This window comes from Meles meles, chromosome 11 (assembly GCF_922984935.1).
Source record: "Meles meles chromosome 11, mMelMel3.1 paternal haplotype, whole genome shotgun sequence".
Lineage (NCBI taxonomy): Eukaryota > Metazoa > Chordata > Mammalia > Carnivora > Mustelidae > Meles > Meles meles.
In genome coordinates this window covers 96763812-96783457 of record NC_060076.1, presented here as the reverse complement: position 1 = coordinate 96783457, position 19646 = coordinate 96763812, and the positions used below count along the sequence as shown (strand labels likewise).

Genomic DNA, 19646 nt, shown 5'->3' with positions numbered 1-19646 from the left:
CCTCTGTACGTGAAGCTCAGAGAATGGGACCAGGAGGCAAACCACAGCCGTAAAATATAAATAGTTAAGGGAAGGAAAAGGAGTTGTTTTTTTTTTAATGTCTAAGGTATTTTCCCCCCAAAGTTTCAGCAGGACAAAGTTTCAGCAAAAACTGCATTTTGTCCCCAAACTAACACTTGTGCGCGCGCGCACACACAGAAATATATGCAGACCCGGGACAAGCCCTCGCTGGGACACATCCTACCCTCATACTTGCCGTGAGCTCCATCCGTGACGCACACACCGGAGGCTGGCCTGAGCTAGGGAACCACAGGTAAGCTGATTTCAAGACACGTTTTGGCCTGGCGGCGAGCGAGACCACCGTTCCCACCAGGAGTGTGCGGGGAAGCCGCCGGTGCGTTCTCCGGCCACCTTGGATGTTCCCTGGCTCCGTCCCAGGTAAAACGCCTCCTCCAAGACAAGGCCGGGACTGCAGACTCCCACCTGGTGTGAACGCGTGAGCGTGCGTGCTTCTGTGATTATGCTGCCGTGACCGAGATGGGCATCTCCAGGGTGATGTGCAGCAGCTCCTGGCGTCTAGGACTCCTTTCCCCAAATTCCTTCCAAATAGGGAATTGGCAGCACTTTAAAAACGAGCCAAGGAGACCCCAAGGAATCTGCGGGTTTGAAAACATTCAGTGCATACTGGAAATACCTTTTGCTTTAGAAATACGGAGCTCTCCTGACCACAGAAAGTGCGGAAGCAGGACGGCGCGGACTTCCCCTCGGGCTCCGGGGGCGGGAGCGTTTGGAAACTGCGTCGGAGCCCCAAGTCCGCCTGAGTCTTCTCTGGACGCCGACATTGGCGGTTGCGGCTTTTAAAAGTACCAGGACTCCATCCCCAAAACTCCAGCTGGGGACTGCTGGACATATTCCTTTCCCAGGAAGACGTATTTTAAAATTCTTTAAAATAATGAATGCCCTGAAAATTCAGAGAAGTTAAAACATGTCAAATGCCCAGCATTTCCTGAGCGCTGTGTTCTGGGCACTGGGCGTGGGTTACTTCATCGGCTCCCCCCCATGGCTCAGGGACATGACCTCGGCTCCCACAGTCGCCCTCCCGTAATAACAACGATTTGTTGAGCATCTCCTCTGTGCCAAACACCGTTCTACTGCTGGGCAGATGCCAGAGGAGCCGATGTCCCTTCCCAGGCAGAGCTGATAACCCAAGGACAGAGACAGACTACAGCAAAAAAGCCAGAGCTGTAAGAGCGCCCCAGGGGCTGTAAGTGTCTCATGGGTCCGGATGAAAGGAGCAGGGTCAGGAGTGACTTCTAGGAAGAGGCCACCTCTGGGGGTGCCTGGGGGGCTCCCAGTCGGTTAAGCGACTGCCTTCAACTCAGGTCATGATCCCAGGGTCCTGGGACTGAGTACCGCATCAGGCTCCCTGATCAGTGGGAAGCCTGCTTCTCCCTCTCCCTCTGCCTCTCCCCCGCTCATGCTTGCCCACACATGCTCTCTCTCAAATAAATAAATAAACAAAATCCTAAAAAAAAAAAAAAAAAAAGGAAGCGGTGACATCCGGTCATCAACGTGAGCGAAGGAGGTGGCCGCTTGCAGTGTGAGGGAAGCCGTCTGCCCAGGACACAGAGCGCGGAAAGGCCTGGGGTAGGGCTGGGGACTGAGGGGCAGGGAGCCCCCGCTTATGTCCGAGCGGCAGGCAGGGCCGGGCGTCACAGCGTCTTGGGTTTTATGTGGGGGGGGGAGAGAAAAGAGGCTTCAGGGCAATCTGGTGTTCTCTATCTCATCGTACTTCACTTTTTTTTCTTTATTTAAATTCAAGTGAGTTAACATACAGTATGCTTTTCCAAAGATTTTATTTATTTATTTGAAAGAGAGCTTGCAAGCATGGGCAGGGCAGAGGGGAGGGGCAGAGGGAGAGAGAGAGGGGGAGAAGCAGACTCCAGGCTGAGCAGAGAGCCCAACACGGGGCTCGATCCCAGGACTCCAAGATCGTGACCTGAGCCGAAGGCAGATGCTTAACTTGGGGGTAGAACTTAGTGATTCGCCTGCTGCAGACAACACCCGGCGCTCATTCCATCGAGGGTCCTCCTTCATGCCCATCCCCCGGGGACCGCGTCCCCCACCCCCCTCCGTCCTGTTTCAGTTTTTAAGAAACCATTAATCGCAAGGCACTGATTTGCCGACCCATTAGCACAGCTACAAACACAGTCTGAGAGCCAAACTCTGGGGCGGAAGCCTTGCTTCTGAACTGCTCATGTCCCAACGCAGACGTTAGAAACGAGACCTAGCAGGTTGGGCGGTGCCGTCCACACAGTCCGAGGAAGTCGCTCCGAGAGACGCAGTCACGGGACCAAACACGAGCCCTTCCGTAGTGCGTCTGTCACGCGCACGTCCTCTTACCGCTGAGGAGGTCCTTGGGGCCCAAAGGCCCGCAAGTGGCCGTGTAGGGCCACTGGCTTCCCAGCCAGCGGTCGGCCCTCAGGGCCACCAGCCCCATCCCCAGAAAGCACCTGGCTGGGGTACCCCCCCCCCATCGGCGGCACGTCCGAAACAGGGCATCTGAGGGCACCAGTCACAACAGCAGAAGAATGTGGACCCGCAGCAGCAGTCACGGGGAAAAGGGCTCCCTGGAGCTAGACACGTCCAAATTGGGCGGGTTTGCGTGGCTCCCCTTATCTCCGGCTGGCATCCCCTCCACGCCATCTACTCGCCGGACACCAGGGTCGTCAAAGGTCGTGAGAAATCCCGTCCCGGGTCCCCGGGCTGCCACGCAGGATCACGCCCAGCCCTCCCCTGCGTGCGGTGATGCACGCAGACACCGGTCTCGGCACAGACCATCCAGCCCCAGTGAGACCCCATCTAATCCTTTCTAGAAATAAAAGCTGGTTCTGCTGCTTCCCGCCGGATCCTTTCCCATGTTTGAAAACCCACCAGTCGTCAGCCGGCCCTCTCCCCCTTCCAGAAAACCAAGGCCCTTGACCCCCCTCGCCAGCAACGTGGAGGGCTACTGTGTCGGCCCCGCAGACCCGCAGATTGCAGCCCAGAGGGCACACGTTGACCTTGACGGTGTCCTCTTGCCGACCCTCCCTGGAACCCGGGGCCTGGGGAGTCAGTTTCAAGCTGTCCGCAGCCCTCACCCTCGTCCTGGGGTCGGGGGGCAATGCAGGGGATCAGGAGTAGCCAGGAGGGCGGCAGCTGGCAGAACATTCTCTTCTCGGGATTCTTGAGCCAGGGGCCAACCGGCCTCAGCACAACCTGGGAACTGCCCGTCCACCTGCATGCTTTGAGGCCCAACTTCCATCAGGAATCGCCCACACCCACAGGGCACTGTTTGCCTCCCTCCCAACCCCGTCAGTCCCTCTGTGCACTCAGACTACTTCCACGGACAGCCAGAAATCCAGGACGTTCCATGGTTCCAAGCCACTGACACCCTTCTTTCTCCCTGTTGACAGTTTGTGACTTCAGAACTTACACAGAACAGATGGCCCCTTGATGGCCCCTGGGCAGCAGGTAGCTGCTGGGCAGCTGTGGGGGGCTCATGGGGGCCGGTCAGGGCTCGGGCAGCTTGGCAAGGGGTCAGGTGCTCCTGGAACCAGTGCCCCTCCCTGGGCAGGCAGCACGGGCCCGCAGACCTCAGCGCGGGTGTCCAGGTGCCACCCTCACAAAGATCTTTGAAGTTTGAGGACTCGGGGTTGACCTGAAGCAAACCAGTTTCCGCACAGCCCCGGATCTCAGAAGACCGAGGTCTGACGCCCGGGCTGCCCAGACCGTTTGCTCAGAGCGCCAGCGGGGTGAGCGTGCCTGGCACCCCGGACAAGCGCCCATCCAGTCTCAGGCTCCTCGCTTTAGGACGATGCTCTACTGAGATGTGTCCACCTTTCTGAAGCGCACAGCGTGCTCACAGGAAGTGAGGCCTTCTGCACGATCGGGCTTTAGAACATTTTCTTCATCCCAAAGAGAAAACCCCTCTCCTTAGCCTGGAACGCCCCCTCCCTCCCGCCCTAGGCAACCACCACTCTGCCTCCTTTCCCCACGGATGGGCCGGCTCTGGGCGCTCCTTGTTCACAGAATCCGATTGCGTCCCGCTTCTCTCACTCGGCCTGGGGTTTTTGAGATTCTTCCACGCCGTGGCGTCGTTGCTGGTCCTTCCTGCGTGTTCCTTGTAGCACCACCCCGGACGTGCTGGCTCCTGTCCTCCATGGGGGTCCCTGGGAGTGGCTCCTGCGAGGCCGCCCTGAGCGGCTGGACTCGGGCTCAGATGTTCCCCGGACGGCTGTGAAGCCCCGTCTTGCGGCATTTCCCCTCTCCGTCCTCCCCAGAGGTTCCGAGCCGCCCTGCTCTCGCCAGACCTGACGTCTCACCAGGATGCCCGTTTCCTGCTCGGGGACCTGCTGGAGGCATGGGGGCCGCCGTGAGGTCCGCGCATGGGATGCCCTCCAGTTTCCTCCGAATTTAGACCGGCCTTAGGCGTCCACGGGGAGCTTGTGACTCGGGCTTTACCTGGGGAAGAGACACAGGGAGGGAGTCCCACTTGGCGCACACGGGCAGGAGAAGGTGGGGACAGATGGCCTGCGGGTCCCCACTGGGAGTCCGGAGGGAGCGCCCCTGCCCTGGGTGGTTGCTGCCGGGAAGTTGGGCGAACCCCACCCGCAGCCCCAGGGACCACAGAGCATGAGCATGGAAGGGCCTTGTCCTCTGTGCCCAGAGCAGGGCGCTACATCTCCCAACCCTCTGTGCGTGTGGCCACAGACGGGAAGTACAGGTGCCCGGGGTTCCCGCGCAGGAGCTCGGCGTCTCCGGAGGGAGGAGCACTCTGCGGGCAGCGCGGCCGTCGGGGCTACAGGCACATCCTCACGGAGAGAGAAGCGGAGAGGACCGACCCGCTGCGGGAGGCGTTGGGAGCTTCCTCTGTCTGCAGAAGGAAAGAGGAAAGAGCCTCAGTTAGAAACAGGATGTCAGGGCCCAGAGGAAGGCTTCTCGGCGGCCGCCGGGGGCAGAGCTGGGCACATCCCTCCAGACACAGGTGGCTGCGGGGGTCCCAGTCCTGAAATGCCTTAGAGTCCCACCCACAGTAAGCCCAAACGAGCCTGGGGGTGGGGGGGTCACCTCTACGTCCCGATAGAGAATTGGCAGCCTGAGCGCTGGGCCCGAAGGCCAGGCCCCCGCCCAGCTCTCTGCGGGAGGAGACGCTGTCCTGGCTTCACTTCCTCCATTTCCCTTCCCCAGCGCCCATGGGGTGAGCCGCCGCCGCTGCCCTCCATCCTCTGGTCCTGTGAGGTCCGCCCAGGGAGACCGGAGACAGATGACTCAAGGGAGGCTTGCCCGGGTGGCCCTACCGCCGACCCCTCTGCCAGGGGCTCCCAGGGGCGGGGGGGCGGGGGGGACTCCGGGGAAGCACGCAGCAGGCGGGGCTGGTTGTGCCGCACCCTACCCTGGGAGTGGCCTCTGTCTCTCCTGCACTAATCGAATTACAGCTGCTTTCAGGGTGGCCAGCGGGTGTCAGAGGCTGCCGGACGTGGTGGAGGAGAAGAGGGAGCCCGGGCCAGGCAGAAATGCCTTGTTCCAGAGAAATGGGGTGTCAGCCGGCTGCGGCGAGTCCAGGGCACAGGCGAAACTAACCCAGCCTGCCCCGTGTGCCAAAACAAACTCGAGCGGTTCTCCCAAACTGAGCACCTCCCGGTCAGTGCTCCCAGCAAGGACTTCTGTAGAATTCCCTCCCCGGATCTGGCGAGCTCCCAGGAAGGGCCGGGGTGCCCTGAGCTCACCCGCTGGGGCACTGGCAGGAGGCTTCAGACCGCGTGAGCCTTCCAGGGGAGGAGCCACGGGGTCCCAGAGAACAGCCCGCCCTGGTGAGCGCCCAATTCACCAGCTCAAGCAGCCTCTGAGCGGCGAGAGGCGGGATAAGCACTGGAGAAGGCGTGTCCTGTCCTCCCACTTCCAGGGAACAGCCGAGGCTCGGGTGGTCCAGGCAAGGCTGGGGGCACACGGCCAAAGCCCTCACACTGGCGTCCGAGATGGCTCTTCCCCGTGGAGCCTCAGGACCCAGTCCTGGTGAACGCACGGGGAAGCCGCAGGGTCCCTACGTGGTCACCACCCTCGAGATGGAAATGCGAACGCATTTTACAGACTGGAAGACTGAGGCCTGGTGGAAGGAAACAGCCCGCTGTCCTATCTCAGGAAAGGGTGGCGAGGAAGCTGGAGCCCGGGCATCTCTGGGGCCGCAGTCCACACTCTGGCAAGTGTCAGATGTGGCCTGTGGGCGCCGGGAGACCTGCCATGTCCCCCCCAGGTTCTGAGACCCTTTGGCACGAGTCAGCAGTTCTCAGAGTGTGGGCTGTAACCTGCAGCAGCAGGAGAGAAGGCGACATCCCAGGCTCAGCCCGAACTTACTGAGACCCTGGGGCAGGGCCCAGCTGTCTGAATGGTCCCAAGCCCTCCCCCTGGGGGCCAGAAGGGCGGGAGCCTGGAGGGAGAGTCAGCCTGTGGGCTGGGGCAGAGCACTCTTGAAACAGGAAGGTCACGGCCAGTGCAAGCCTGCACAGACCCGGTCCTCAGCCTCGTGCAGGCTGCAGAGGAGACCCGATTCACCAAGGACGCTGGCGGGCTTGCACACCTGGCAGGTGAAAGAGAACCCAGCCCTGACCCCCACGGGACCTGGCCTGGGAGCTGGGCTCCTCGGACACCTGCCAGGGCCTGGAAGGGGCCAAGGCCAGCCCAGGGTCCCAGCTGGGGCCACTGACTCTCCTCCGTTCCCGGTGGAGACTCTCCACAGGGTGAAGCAGGGTCCAGGCAGCCAGTCCCAGGGAGGTGCCCTTTCCAACCAGGCCGTTAGGTCAGTACAAGCTTCACGGGGGCCAAGACAGGGTTCTAAGAACAGCCCACCGGAAACTGTGGGGTGGTGCAGTGGGAACGTTCCCAGCCCTGCCCGGCTGGCTGCTTCCCATTCCATCTCCTGGGGATGCGGGACCCCCCCCCAACACCCCCAGGCCTGCAGACACAGAGCGAGATGCAGAAGCTCTGGGTAGAGTGGGGGCCGGGGCTCTGATGGGAAGAGTGCTCAGAGCCTGGAGGGTGTGAGCCCACCCACGTGCGTGACCCAGAGCCCCTGTCTGCTCGGATCTGGGTCTGGACCTGGGCTCCGGGGATCCTCCTCGGCGTACATGCAACGTGTGAGCTCCTCATCCGTTCCCCAGAAGTGGCACTTCCTGCCAGGCCCTCCAGACGCCCAAACTCAGTGTAAGAGCATCCGCACAGACCGCCCCCCAGCCCCGGTCCAGGCCCTGAGTCACAGTCTGCCTGCTCCCAGGGCGGGCAGGAGCATGGAAAGCGTGGGAAAGCCTTGTCTGAGCTTCCAGAGAACCCGCCCCAAAGCCTGGGGTGGGGCCAAGGGTCCCTTGGGAGTCCTCCTGGGATCAAGGTCTCAGCACTTGGGCTGCTGTAGGAAGGATGCTTCCAGCAGCCGGGAGGTGGTGGCGGTTGGCTAAGTGAGGCCGGGAAGCCGGTGCCCATGGACAGAGGACAGGGTCAGGTCCAGACCCCTCTTCCGGGCTCCTGTGGACATGTGGACGGATGCTGAGTGGTCTGTGTTTGCTGGCCACCTCTGGCTGGGAAGCCCGAGGTCACTGTGAGCATGGAGACCCCCAGGGCACCCATGCCCCTACATTGCCAGGCCATGGACACGCCCACCCTGGGAGTGAGACCCCGTTCTGCCCCTGAGGGCTCTCAGCACTGTTGGGAGTGTGGGAATGACAGAGCTGTGCAGAACCAGAGAAGGCCAAGGGATGCAGCTGTTGCTGCCCATAGAGACAGAGCAGCCAGGGCAGCGGCCGTGAGAGTGTCAGGCCAGCCTGTCGTGAGTGAGCCCGCCTTCAATGGTCACTGCTCCCGTCTCTCAAGATCGATCTTTTCCGCTTTCTTCGGGTGGTGATCTTTACCGGGGTTTTACATACAGCACGGAGCTCTCGTCTTGATTTGTCTTGACGGCCGCATACACTCAGGTCACCGCCCCACGCCGACACAGGGAACACATCCCCACTCCGGAAACTCCCCTCCCCAGACCCCCACTATTCGATTCTTCTGCCGTGGGTCGAGGCTGTGTGTCCCTGAACTTCACAGGCGCCGACTCCCACGGCGGACGCGCTCCACGCCGCGGCACCAGGTTTACGAGGGTCCTCCCTGACCGAGCACCCCTCGGCCATCCTCGCTGGGGGGAAGCCCAGTGTGGGATGAAGTGTGCTTCGTTCCGGGATGGGTGGACCTCCGGGTCATCTCTGGTTTGGGACGCCGCTGTGGGTAAGCCGTGATGTGCAAGCAATTCTTTTTTTTACAAATTTTATGTATGTGAAATTCATACATCAAACCAGTCACTTCAAGGTGAGGAATTCGGTGCCATTTGGTCCAACCACCACCTCCGTGTGCGTCCATCAACCAGAGCCCCACCCACCTCCGCCCCGACGACCACCGGTCTGTGTCCTGTCCCTGAAGTCAGCAGCTCTGGGTCATGCACGTGAACACAGGCGTAGATCACACAGACCCGACTCTGGCTTCTTTCCCGGCTCCTGTCCACGCCGTCGCAGCTGCCGGTGTGCCCTCTGTCTGCATGGCTGGATGGACCACAGGGTGTTTGTCCTACGGGTCGCCTTGTTCATGGTTTTCGGTGGGTAGGGGCACTGATTTCTCGTGAGCGTGCATCCAGGAGCAGGAGGGCTGGGTCATGGGGCGTGCACTGTGTGGTCAGACTTCCTGGACACGAACAAACAGCTTTGCCCCAGGAAGTGCGCAGTCCCTGCAGTCGAGGCAATTGGGACCATTAGGGGCAGGTCTGATGACCATCGATTGGCACCCGTGGTCACTGTGAGCACCCACTCCATTGCCCAAGCCCGTGTGGGGACGGACACTCGCAGGCCCGGGCTGGGAGCCTGCTGTTCAAGCTCCTGATCCCATGGAACCCTGCCCTTTCCAGTCCCCGCCCCGCTGTGGGCTCTCCCCTGCCTCCAACTCCCCTAGTCTGTCCCCACGCAGAGGCTTTTACCCTGTGTTCCCCCCACTCCCTCAGGATGAGTTAACAGAAGCCCACAGTGAGCCCCAACTTTTCCATATTAAACTCAGGGCAGGCTTGTTCTGGGGCTCAGAAACATCCCTCTGGAGACGAAGGAGCGCAAAGGCCTGGTTGTCCCCACAGGTCCGCAGAACTGTGTTGTGCTTTGTTGTGTGTCCTCGTGGGGACGGACGTGAAGACACAATCTGGATTCACACGTACCCAGACCACCCACCACGCCGCCATCCTCAGGTGTCCTCACCGCCAGTCGGAACCGGGCTCGCCAAACCTCCCTGGGAGGCGTTTCTGTGGGGCCGGCCGGAGGTCTCCCACGTGTCACCTCCGTGTGCCGGGGGTCAGCAGGAGCCGGTCCTCGAGCCTGAAGACACTTGGGGATCGCCCCGAAAATCTGAACAGAGTGGCGGCACCCCGGCTCCAACCCGGAGGGTGGGTGTGAATTCAAGAGTGATCAGGCCCCACTCAGCCTGGCTCTGGCCACCAGGGGATCCTGAGAGCTCCCTGTGTTAACGCCTTCAGCCCCAGCTGGCCCCTGCCCCCTAAGTACGGTGACAAAATAGCGGTGGCCACCGCGTGACCACTGAAGCCTTGCGGCGGCCACAGCTCCCCCAGCACCCCTCCCCGGGCCGCATGGGCCCATCTCTGGCCACTGGTCTCCACCACTGCACACTGGGCAGGCGCCTATGCAGGGAGAAGGATTAAAAGGTGCCCCCCTGAGACGGGAGGGTGCCCCTTGAGACAGGACGGTGCCCCCTGACACGGGACAGCGCCACCCGCCTCCCCTTTGCATTGCTTGTTGCTCATGGCTCTCTGGGGAGGCCCCCAGAAGGGGAGACTGGGGCACAGGGCGCCTGGAGCCTCGCTGAGCGGGGCGGGTCCCACAGAAGCCACCACCCCCGCCCCCCGTTGTGCAAGTTCGGGAAGGCAGGCACGGCTCCGCTTCCCCGTACCCCCCGAGGGCTCTGTTCTCGGATTTCCTCTTCGGTAGAACACCTATTCCGTGGAAACAAACAAGTCCGCAAGGCCGGGTACAAGGCAGGGTGTTTTCTGCCTGAGTTCCTTGGTCGCCCGAAAGTAAATAACTCGCTGTCTCTGCCGTACGTCACGGAGGGAGCGGGACAGCTGCAGGAAACAGGGCACCTGCCGCGGGCGGGACTCAGCCCCTAGCTGAGCCCCAGCCGCGCGTCACAGACCCCCAGGGAAGAACAGGCGGGCTGTGGGCTGCGAGGAAACGCCACGGGGCACGGGGGGTGGGTTCAAGGCCATGGCGAGGGGGGCCGGGTTCCCGCCGCCGTCCCCGCACAGCCCAGCTCCTCCTGAGTGTGGGTAACTCGGGAAGCCTCAGCCGGCGCGGCCGGCGTCTTTGCGTGCCTGGGCCGCTCTCTGCCTGGGACGTCCAGGCTCACGGGGACGTGGGGCACAAGGTGGCGACTGAGATGACCAGGACGGGTCCACACCCAAGATGGGTCCATAAGGAGCGCAGCTTGTGGGTGGGGGTTCGGAGCAAGGCTGGCGCAAGGAGGCAGAGGGCAGGGAGGAGCTCCAGAGCGGAGGCGGGAGTCACCGGCCGCGTGAGGGAGCAGCCGAGGGCCACACACGCCTCCTCGGAGGGGACCCGGGGCCGGCACTCTCTGAACTCTGCTGCCCACGGTCCTGGCGCTGCTTCCCTCAGAACGTGTCTGTCCCAGACGAGGGCGGGACCGCCCGAGGCTCAGTCCCCATGTTTCCTCCCTCTGGCCGCTCCTCACTGCCTTTGGGGTGAAGCTGGACTAGGAGGGGTTCAAGACACCTGCCACGCCTTTGACCTGCGCCCTGGAGAGGGCTGGGCCCTGCCTCCCCCAACCCCAAATCACGGGCGCTCTGGGTCTCCTTAGCCCATGCAGTGTGGCCGGTGAGACAGACGTGATCAGCCTCCAGGCTCCAGCAACAGGAAGAGGCTGTGTTCTTGTCCCATCTCAGGGGACCCTCCAGGGGAAGCTGAGGCCGGGGAGGAGTGCGGGAGCCCTCTGAGCCCGGACCATAGCCCAGCCGAGCACGCAGCCTCCCCCACCAGCTTCCTGGAAGGAGGAACCCCCCAGCCAAGCCCCGCCTGGGTCGCTGACCTGCAGTAATCCCAAGAGCCAACACTGTCTGGTCACTGAGCACTGAGGTTCTGTCGTCCAGTAGATAAGCAGCCCGAGCGGGACACCCGGGCATCTCCCTCCTGCCCAGCCCCCTTGTGCAAGCCCACATCCTTAGTGTGCCCGGAGCTCTCACCACTGGGGGTCTGGGGTCCTGTCTCCGAGGATGCTGGGAGCTGCCAGGGGATGGAAGACTGACCCTCGGTCCCTTGGTACTGCACCAAGAACTCTTGTTCTGTCCTCCAGGGACCTTGGGCTGGACGCCTGGCCCCATGGAAATTCACCAGCATCTAAGGAGAACCAGCCGTCCAGGCAGCTGCTCGGGACAGAGTGTCTCAACCTCAGCACCGTGGACAGTTGGGGCCAAGTGATGCCACAGGGGCCACCCGTGCCCTATAGGACACTTGGCCGTGTGTCAGGCCTCCTACCAGTTGTGATGACCTAACACGTCTCCAGACCTTGCCAATGGTCTCCAGTGCGTAAAGCTGCCCCTGGCTGAGAACCTCTGCCCTCGAGCGTCCTGACTTTGCCAGAAAGAAGCCATCTCTGGTCCCCCTAGAGCTTGAACACCTGCAGGCCGGAGGTCACACGGTCTCGTCCTTCAGAGGCAGCACTGGGAGATGTCCGTCTCATTTGCACGAGTAGAAACGTGCCCACGTACCTTTTGTGTGTGGTCCTGGATGGGGGCATTCCCGGCGGCCGCAGCCTCTCCCCTTCCGCCTGCACCTTGGAGCCCCGACGAGGATGCCAACGAGGGACAGGAAGGACCTGGAAACCAGCGTCCCCACTCAGGTGTTGGCGTGACCGGGCCCCAGGTTCCTGCTCTGGTGTCTGCGAGCTCACTCCAGTGTAGATGAGCTGGGGTCGGAGGCAGCCCTCTGGCAGGTGCCGACCTACCCCGGAGGGGGAGACTGAGGAAGAGGGGTACCAATAAGGTCCTGCCTATACATTCAAATTTATAGTGGCTGCAGCAATCCCCTGGCCCATGCGCAGGGCAGCACCGTGTCCAAGAAAAGCACCTTCCTGCCGCATGAAACAAGACAGACGTGCTGGCTGCTGCGTGCTGTGAACTCTCAGCAAATATTTGACCTCCATGTCCCCGGCCAGCTCCCAGGGGAAAGTGTGTTGTGGAGAAAGGGGTCTGGAGAAAGCCCAGAAGCTCCCGCGTAGATGTCAGGAGCCTGAGTAAGAGCCAAGCGGGTCCTCTCTGGAGGGTGGGGGGCACAGGGAGCATGAAGGGGGCCCGTTGTCTCCCACACGCACTGAGAGTGAGAGGAGATGGGGAGCAGACGTGGGCAGGCCGGGCAGGCATGTCTAGAAGGAGACTCTTGATTAGAGAGACCCCACGGTGAGGAGGGCGGCATATCGGGGTGACGGGGGACGACGGAGCACAAGCAGGTGGATGGAAGTCCCGGGGGACAGCGGCCCTGCAGAGCACACTCCCAGAACCAGCCTCGAGCCCGTTGTGGTTCCATTTCCCCCCATCGCACATGGGGAGCCGGAGCCCAGGTCCCTGCCCCTGTGCACCTTACCTGCCTCAGGGCGGTGACATGAAAACCGAGGAGTGTCTCCACGTCCGGGATTTCTTCTTCATCCGAAGCTCCACGTGGAGCAGCCGCCAAGCTGGGCTAGAGGACAGAGGCTGCCCCTCCATGCTGGTGAGATGCGCTGACCAGCCCAGCTCCCGTGGCTGGAGGACACGCTCAGGGCTTGTCCATGGTCCCCACCCAGCCCCGAGCCACATCCCCGAAGGACAACACGGTGGCCAGCCCGAGACGAGCTGTGTCCACTCAAGCTTTGCCCTGGCCATGCGTCCATGAAGAAAAGCCTCCGGAAACTCCATCCCACGTCTCCCACCCCTGCCGTCCGGGCCCGTCACTGTCACAGCGCTCTGCATGGCCAGACCGGTTCTCCTCTGGATCTCCGGTGCCCTTTCCTCCTGGTCCCCTTCACCTGGATGCCATTGCTGCACAGAATGGGATCCCGGGGTGGGGTGTGACTTAAGGCGGGATCTGTGACCGCTCCGTCACAGCACGATGCAGCCCGCACTCTCCAAACAGCTCTAGACAGACGTGCGCAAACCTGAGGCACGGTGCCCTGGCTTCCTTGCAAAGGCCCGTTTCTCCTCCCTTAGGAAGACACACACCGCCAGTTTCAATCCAAAATTTATTTGCAGGATGAGCCCCAAAAGATCCAATGTGACCGGTGACTTTTCAAGTAAAAACAGCGCCTTCCTCCATCTCCAGCGGTCATCAAACGAATCTTCACGGCCTTCTGTACGAACCTGGTCCCATGCCCCGGACCTGAAGTATCCTTCGTGCATTCAGGATGGGGAGCTAGGTGTTCGTTGAGAACACTGTCCCACACTGACTGCGGTATTCCCAGGGGCGTTGAAACACTATCCCCGGGGACTCAGTTCTTTTGCATTTTATGAACACAAAACTGAGATCAAAACATGCCCTTTTTACATCCCAAGGACACCGTTGGGTCGTTTCCACCCCAGCAGAAACAGAGGACCAAACTCGCCGTGTTCCATCCCCTGTCACCCCCTCACAGAGCACCTGACAAGGCGTCCCACAGATCCTGCCCTCTCGCGCCAGCCTGCTGGGCAAGGGACACGCTGGGCCGGGACACCCTGGTGCCTCAGCCTCCCCGGGAACTCCTGCAGGGCCCTGGCCCCATTCTGCCCCCACTAGAGAAGGTCCTGGCCTCAGCACCCCTGCCCAGGGGGGTCTGTCCAGGGCCGGGACCGATGCCAGCCACCCTGCACAGACACTTGGACGGCCACTCACCGTCTGTCCCGGTGTCCGAGCCCATGCACTGCGCAGGCACCTCCTTTTCCACACGGAGGCTTGTATGTCTGGAGACAGGATCCGGAACTTGGGACACGCTGGTCCTCTCTCCATGGCTTGTGTTCCATCTGTCCCCAGAAGCCGCGCATTTCCACGGGGAGACAACGGTGCCGGAGGATTGTAGTTTGTGATGCCGGATTCAGCGTCGTGTGGAAAGCCTGTGTGTTTCATACAGCAATGCCCACTTTCTGAGGCTGCAAGTTACTTGTTTCTTGCCAAGAACTATTAATACTATCTCCCTGCAGGCATCCAGGACTAGAAAAGCGCCCCAGGAGCCAGAGCCACCCCTCTCCTCCTGACCCCGAACTTCGTTCCCGTAATCACCAGCAGAAACAACACCCTCAGGTTCTCCCCCAACACTGACCTCCCTGTGGGCCCAGGGGCATCCTGGAGTCCAGCAACTTGCTCAGAGGAGCGCAGGAAGAAGCAGCAGGCCTCCCAGGCCTCGGCGCGTGACAGTGATAATAACAGACGTGTCGTGAGTGCCGGTGTCCAGGCCCTGGCCACCTTTCCTGGGACGACGCATCCCTCCTGGAGAGGAAATGCTGTTCGGAGAAGAGCCATGCATCCAAGATGCTTCCCAGAGCTGGGTCGGCTCCCCATGAGGTCTGGCTGCTTGTGGGGCCATGACTGTTACTGACAAGGCGGCCTAGTTGGGGGTAAGGTTAAACCTGCCCTCTGCCCCGTGCTGGGGCCCAGAGGGAGCTGCTACCCACACACCTCCAAGCCAGCAGTTGACAGGTGTCCGGAGAAGGGAAGGGAGGCAGCAGGTACCAGATCCGGGGGTGGGGGTGGCTAGAAGCCCACCCCAGTGTCTCAGCCACAGCGAGATCTGAGTGTGGAAGACCCCAGACCACGGTGTGCCGTCTCCCCCACAGCTGTGGAGCTTGTCAGGAGCCCAGCATTTTTCCAGAACGGAAAGACAGAAGCAGCGGCCCGCATGTCCCGGAAACCGTGCCAAGGGCCAGATGTCGTGGCGGACGCCGCAAGACAAAGTCAGCCCTCCCGGGGGTGCAAATCCTGGCTCCCAGCTTGGAGAATGATTAACTGTGTGTTTTTAAGAGCAGCCGTTTGCACTCAGTCTTCAAAAAGCATCAAAGCCCAGAGCCCAGAGTCTGCAGACTGGGCTCGGCCCGGGCCACGTGACAGACAAGAACGCAATCTACAGGGTCAGAACCCACATCACTGAGCCCATAAAAGTGGGTCATAAAGTCTAAGGAAGGCTTTCTCCTGGAGGCAGGCGTCTTTGGCTTTGCCCAACCCGGTGCACACGGGGAGGGGATGTCCAGGAAACGGATCGCTGGGGTTGTTTACGCCACGACGCTGCTCTGGTCCGTGGAGAGCGAATCCAGCGTGGGGGCTTCTTGTAAACCTTGCATCGCGAGTGTAAACAGGCTGGACCAGGTGTCCAGACTCTGGGGGTGAACAGGGACATCACCCGCTGGCTGGCTGGCTGGCTGCCATGTTGCTTCCAGCACCTCCTGGAGACCCGCCTCTCCCCCACCCCCACCCCAGCACCGAGAGCCGCCTCCTTCCCAGCCCCCTGCCCGCTTACCCACCCAGGTGCCCAACCACACCTGCTCGGGGTCTTAAGGCTCTGAGACCTGGTCTGCCCACATGGATGGAAGTCAGGGTTCCGCACCCACATCGAGATCCGTCGGGATAAGGTGCTTTTCGACCAAACGAGGCCCGGCGCCCCCTGAGGGATGCAGCGGAGGCCGGTTTCCTGTTCCTGTGACATCAGCGGATGTTCCCTGTCTGTGGGCAGCGGCTCCGCCAAGCACGAACAGAGGACCCTACACCCCTCATCCCTGCCACCCGGCGCGCCCCCGACCTCCTGAATGACTGCTCTTCCTCCTCCAAAGCTCTGTGCAGACGCCCCTTCTTCCAGACACAGCCGCGTGGCCTCGCCATCAGGGTGGAGTCACGGCGACAGGAGCCTGCTGGCCATCATGTGGGGAGCAGGACGCATACCCCCTCAGGATGCCTCTGTCCCGTGGTGCCCCTAGGGGTTTGGCTTCGTTCCCTCTGTCCCACGGGGACCAAGCTGCCCCTTCACGACCCTGACCCTGCGCGATCAGCGTCCCATGCTGGCCACCCTCCCCTAGCAAGTATGGCCTTCAAAGCCAAGGACGCTGCCTCGTCTCAGTCCTTCTGGAGCCCGTCGCGGTGCTGTCTGCACAGCAGATGCTGAACAGTCATGCAACGAGGCTTCAATGCAGACAGTAGAATGGCAACAACAGACCAAATCCTAGTGGTTCTCAAACTAGCCTGTCTCAGAATGTCCCGGAGAGCTTGTTAGAAGGCAGATTCGTGATTCAGTAGATCCAACGGGGACACTGGCTGCTGCCGCCGTCCCTCCACCTCACCTTGACAGCCCCGGGACCACGATGCTCTGTCCCCAGCCACGTGCGTGACAGACACCAGCGAGGAAGGGGTGAGATGCTCAGAAAGCCTCCTAACATCCCAACCACCTGCCTCCCGTTTCAGGCACAGGGCTCTGGCCGGCTCCAGAAAGCTCGGCTACGTCGTGCGGGACAAGGACTCCACACGGCTTCAGCTTCCCGACGGCCTCCTGCGGCGGCCAGTTCTCATCACTGTCCCCGGGAGGACCCGCCACCGCCCCTGCTCACTGCTCTCACCTGGAAGAACGGAGGCAGAAGCAGAGGCTCCGGGGCCCAGGACGGATCCGCACGGTGTGTGAGTCGTACACCTCTGCTGGGCGCCGACTGTTTACAGGCGCTGGACCGGGCTTGCGTCTGGGGCAGAGGTTCGACACTCTGTAAGGAGGGACAGGTCAGAAAGGTGCTCAGAGAGCACGAGCAGCTCCTGGGAAGGGAACAGCACGATGCAAGAAGGAACTTTACATTCGACGCCACGGAGCGGTGAAGCACAGGTGTTTGGACAGCCCGGCTGCCCACGCCATCGGGACTGGAGGTACGGGGGCACTCCCTGAGACCCCCAGCCGATGCCTGACACTGTGGATATACCAAGCCCCCATATGCGAGGTTTAATTCATACACTTATAAAATCAGTTTATAAATGACTAAATTAGGTAGAGTAAGACATTAGCAACACTAACTAACAACAAATAGAGCGGTGGAAACAGTATCCTGCAACAGAAGCTGCGGACTGTGGTCTCGCCTCAAAATATCTCATCGCGCTCCACTCGTCTTCTGCTGATGACGGGACGGGGTAAAGCGCCCGGGAGACGAGGTGAAGGAGGTAAGTGGCGTAGGCACAGCGACCTGGGGGAAGGTCCCTGCTCACCTCCTGGCCGTATGTCAGAAGGAGGGTCATCTGGGTGCTTCCGGACCACAGCCGACGCCAGGTAACCGAAACGACGGAAAACAGAACAGTGGGTGACGGGACCCACCAAATAAACCCGCGATGATGGCCCTGATGTCCGTCACCGGGATGGGCTCCGTGACGACCAGATCTGGTTTGCGTGTTGGCCGAGGTGCGCCCCCGCTGAGTGAAGGCCAGGAGGCCAAGGGGACGGCCGGTGACTCCTCCCAGTGCGCACGCCGCCTGGGCCCGCCGTCGGGGACCTGCTGCCCCGGGGGTCTGCACCGTGTCTGTTCCCCCTCCCAGGCACGTAGTGAAGGCGGGAACCTGTAAGAGGGAAGGGGCTGAGTCCCTGAAAGTCGCGGCTGGGGAGGAGCCCCCGTGTGCCCATCAGAACGCGCTGTTTCGCCTGACATGAGTGCAAACTCAACTGGAATTACAGCTGGTGAAGCCACAGATTTGGGGGTTGATCCGCTCCTGCTGTCGGGGACGGACTGGCCTGCTGGCATGAACCCGGCAACCAGCGCATTCAGAGCTCACACCCTCACAGTCACACACACTCTCACCTGCCCTAATGCACACAGGCACACACTCACATTCACATACACACACTCACACTCATCCTGAGTCTCTCGGGCCAAGACGGCAGCCGTGCAGGGGGAGAGGGTCTGGGGCTGGACACTTCCTGCAGGCGGAGCCGACTGCTGCCTGGAACGGAGCACACTCCCAGCGCAACAGAGCACCACCTGGAAGTCCAGGCTGCCCGGCACACGCGTGCAGCGTCTCCGAGACTTGCCCCTGCTCCATCGGTCCGTTCCCTCGGAATCTCCCCGGTGCTTGCTGCCCCCGCGCGACAGCCAGTCTGTCTCATGAGGCCACGGAGATCTGACCTTATTGAAGCCTCTGGCACTCGCCCGGACCTCCCCCGTGCATAGCGAGTGCCCGTCAGGCCAAGTCCGCCGTCTGCTGTCATTCCTGCTGCTCCTTTTCCACTCCGGCCAGACGATCCTTCCCACGGCAGATGCCTCACCACTCGCCCCAACCCTAGTCTCTGCCCGCATCACCCAGCTGCTAGGGGACCCACATCTGCAGCCTTCCCCAAGGAAGTGTCCTCTGGCCAAAGGCACCACCCAGACTTGGCAGCCCAGAGGATGACACGACCACCTCCGGGGCTCTCCACAGCAGTGAGGGACCGATGCGGGGAGAGAGCTCACCTTCCGCACTCAACCCGGGCCATCCTGGTGCCATTCACACAGCCTGGGGCCAGGGGACCCCATCCCTCAGGGACGCCCTTCCCTGGCATCCCCGCGGCAGGTTCTGATTCTGGGCCTGTTGCCTAACACCGTCCTGGTCTCGCAAATGGATCAGAGACACCTGTCCCTGCCACACAGCTGAGCCCCACACCTGGGCGGGGAGCCTGTGTGCGGGGCTTGCCCCCGTGGTCTCCCCCACGTGATTCCCTCTGCCTCCCCCGCCTCCCATCCCAGCTCCTCCCCCACCCCTGCGAGGAAGCCTTGAGCCCACCCCAGGCTGCTGCGCTCCTCCCTCCTTTCCGCCACCTTTCCCGCCGCCGCTGCTCGCGTGAGTGGCTTCCGTGAGACCGAAGCCCCCCGGGATCAGGCGCCACGACGTTGCTCCCTCTCCATACTCCAGGGTCCAAACACTGTAACTGACAAGGGCTGGCCTTTAGTAAAGAGACACAGAGGGAATCAATGAATTTTGTGTCATGTCATCCAGTCAGTTAACAAAAGCAATAAAAGTCACCAACGTCTAGTCAATGCCTGTGCCCGACGAATTGATTTGCGGACTCAGCATTGTGATAACATCTGTCAGCAGCCTGCTCCCCTCTGTACGTGGCCTGCTGGGGGCCGTCCCCGGGGCCACCCGTCCCACACACTTGTCACCAGCAAGCTGGGAGCTGGGAGCGTGGAGTGCTCCATCGGCCAATCGGCTCATCGGATAATCACGTTATTGATTATCGTCCAGACTTCAGGACCAGCGTATAGCTCCCTGGGCGACAAGATGCTGATTTCACACCCATTCCAAACAACAGGAATCAGCCGAGATCATCTCGTTCTGCTGGGGGAAAGGACAACAATATGTAATCCCTGATTAAGAATCGAAGCCGGTGGAGAAGAAGCAAGGAGAGAGATTCGGGGCGGTGTAGAGCACAGCGTCCCGTGAGAATGCGGAGTCCAGAGCAGCCAGGTCACGGCAGCTCCTGCGGGCTGGTGTGTTGCTTGCTCTGCCCGCTGGAGCAAATTGCCACACACTTGGCAGCGTCAAATGACATGGATGTGTCGTCTCCGATTCTGGAGGCCAGAGCCC

The 19646-nt window shown here is 61.4% G+C and overlaps 2 protein-coding genes across 5 annotated transcripts; both read right to left on the bottom strand.

Annotated features, from left to right (window-relative positions):
• Positions 1–1988: 1988 nt before the first annotated feature.
• LOC123952634 lies at positions 1989–7165 on the bottom strand. Its single transcript, XM_046021879.1, has 3 exons — positions 7087–7165; positions 4504–4853; positions 1989–4394 (listed from the first exon to the last, which is right to left on the bottom strand). Exons 1-3 carry the CDS (start codon positions 7163–7165, stop codon positions 4095–4097), a joined length of 729 nt encoding a protein of 242 aa, XP_045877835.1. The 3' UTR covers positions 1989–4094.
• A 6175-nt stretch (positions 7166–13340) lies between these two features.
• On the bottom strand, positions 13341–15998 carry LOC123953235 (cuticle collagen 1-like). 4 transcript variants are annotated; one of them, XR_006820841.1, is made up of 5 exons: positions 15865–15998; positions 15608–15762; positions 14751–15445; positions 14395–14561; positions 13341–14188 (listed from the first exon to the last, which is right to left on the bottom strand). XR_006820841.1 is itself a non-coding variant. In XM_046023304.1 (4 exons), exons 2-4 carry the CDS (start codon positions 15676–15678, stop codon positions 13515–13517), a joined length of 912 nt encoding a protein of 303 aa, XP_045879260.1. In that variant the 5' UTR covers positions 15679–15762; positions 15865–15998; the 3' UTR covers positions 13341–13514. The 4 variants fall into 4 exon arrangements, 3 of the variants coding, with proteins under 3 accessions (XP_045879260.1, XP_045879261.1, XP_045879259.1); XM_046023304.1 differs by lacking the exon at positions 14751–15445; XM_046023305.1 differs by lacking the exon at positions 14751–15445 and having other exon boundaries at positions 13341–13481; positions 13971–14188; positions 15608–15885.
• Positions 15999–19646: the final 3648 nt, after the last annotated feature.

Coding starts and splice junctions, on each gene's coding strand:
- LOC123952634 (XM_046021879.1), bottom strand. CDS start 7,165: ATGTACGCCGAGGAGGATCCCCGGAGCCCAGGTCCAGACCCAGATCCG. Junction 4,854..7,086: donor GCTCTGGGTCACGCACGTGG/GTGGGCTCACAC, acceptor TCTCTCCGTGAG/GATGTGCCTGTAGCCCCGAC. Junction 4,395..4,503: donor TCCCTGTGTCTCTTCCCCAG/GTAAAGCCCGAG, acceptor CCATGCCTCCAG/CAGGTCCCCGAGCAGGAAAC.
- LOC123953235 (XM_046023303.1), bottom strand. CDS start 15,771: ATGTCACAGGAACAGGAAACCGGCCTCCGCTGCATCCCTCAGGGGGCG. Junction 14,562..15,607: donor AGCCTTAAGACCCCGAGCAG/GTGTGGTTGGGC, acceptor TTTCCTCTCCAG/GAGGGATGCGTCGTCCCAGG. Junction 14,189..14,394: donor GCCCCTGGGCCCACAGGGAG/GTCAGTGTTGGG, acceptor TGAAACACACAG/GCTTTCCACACGACGCTGAA.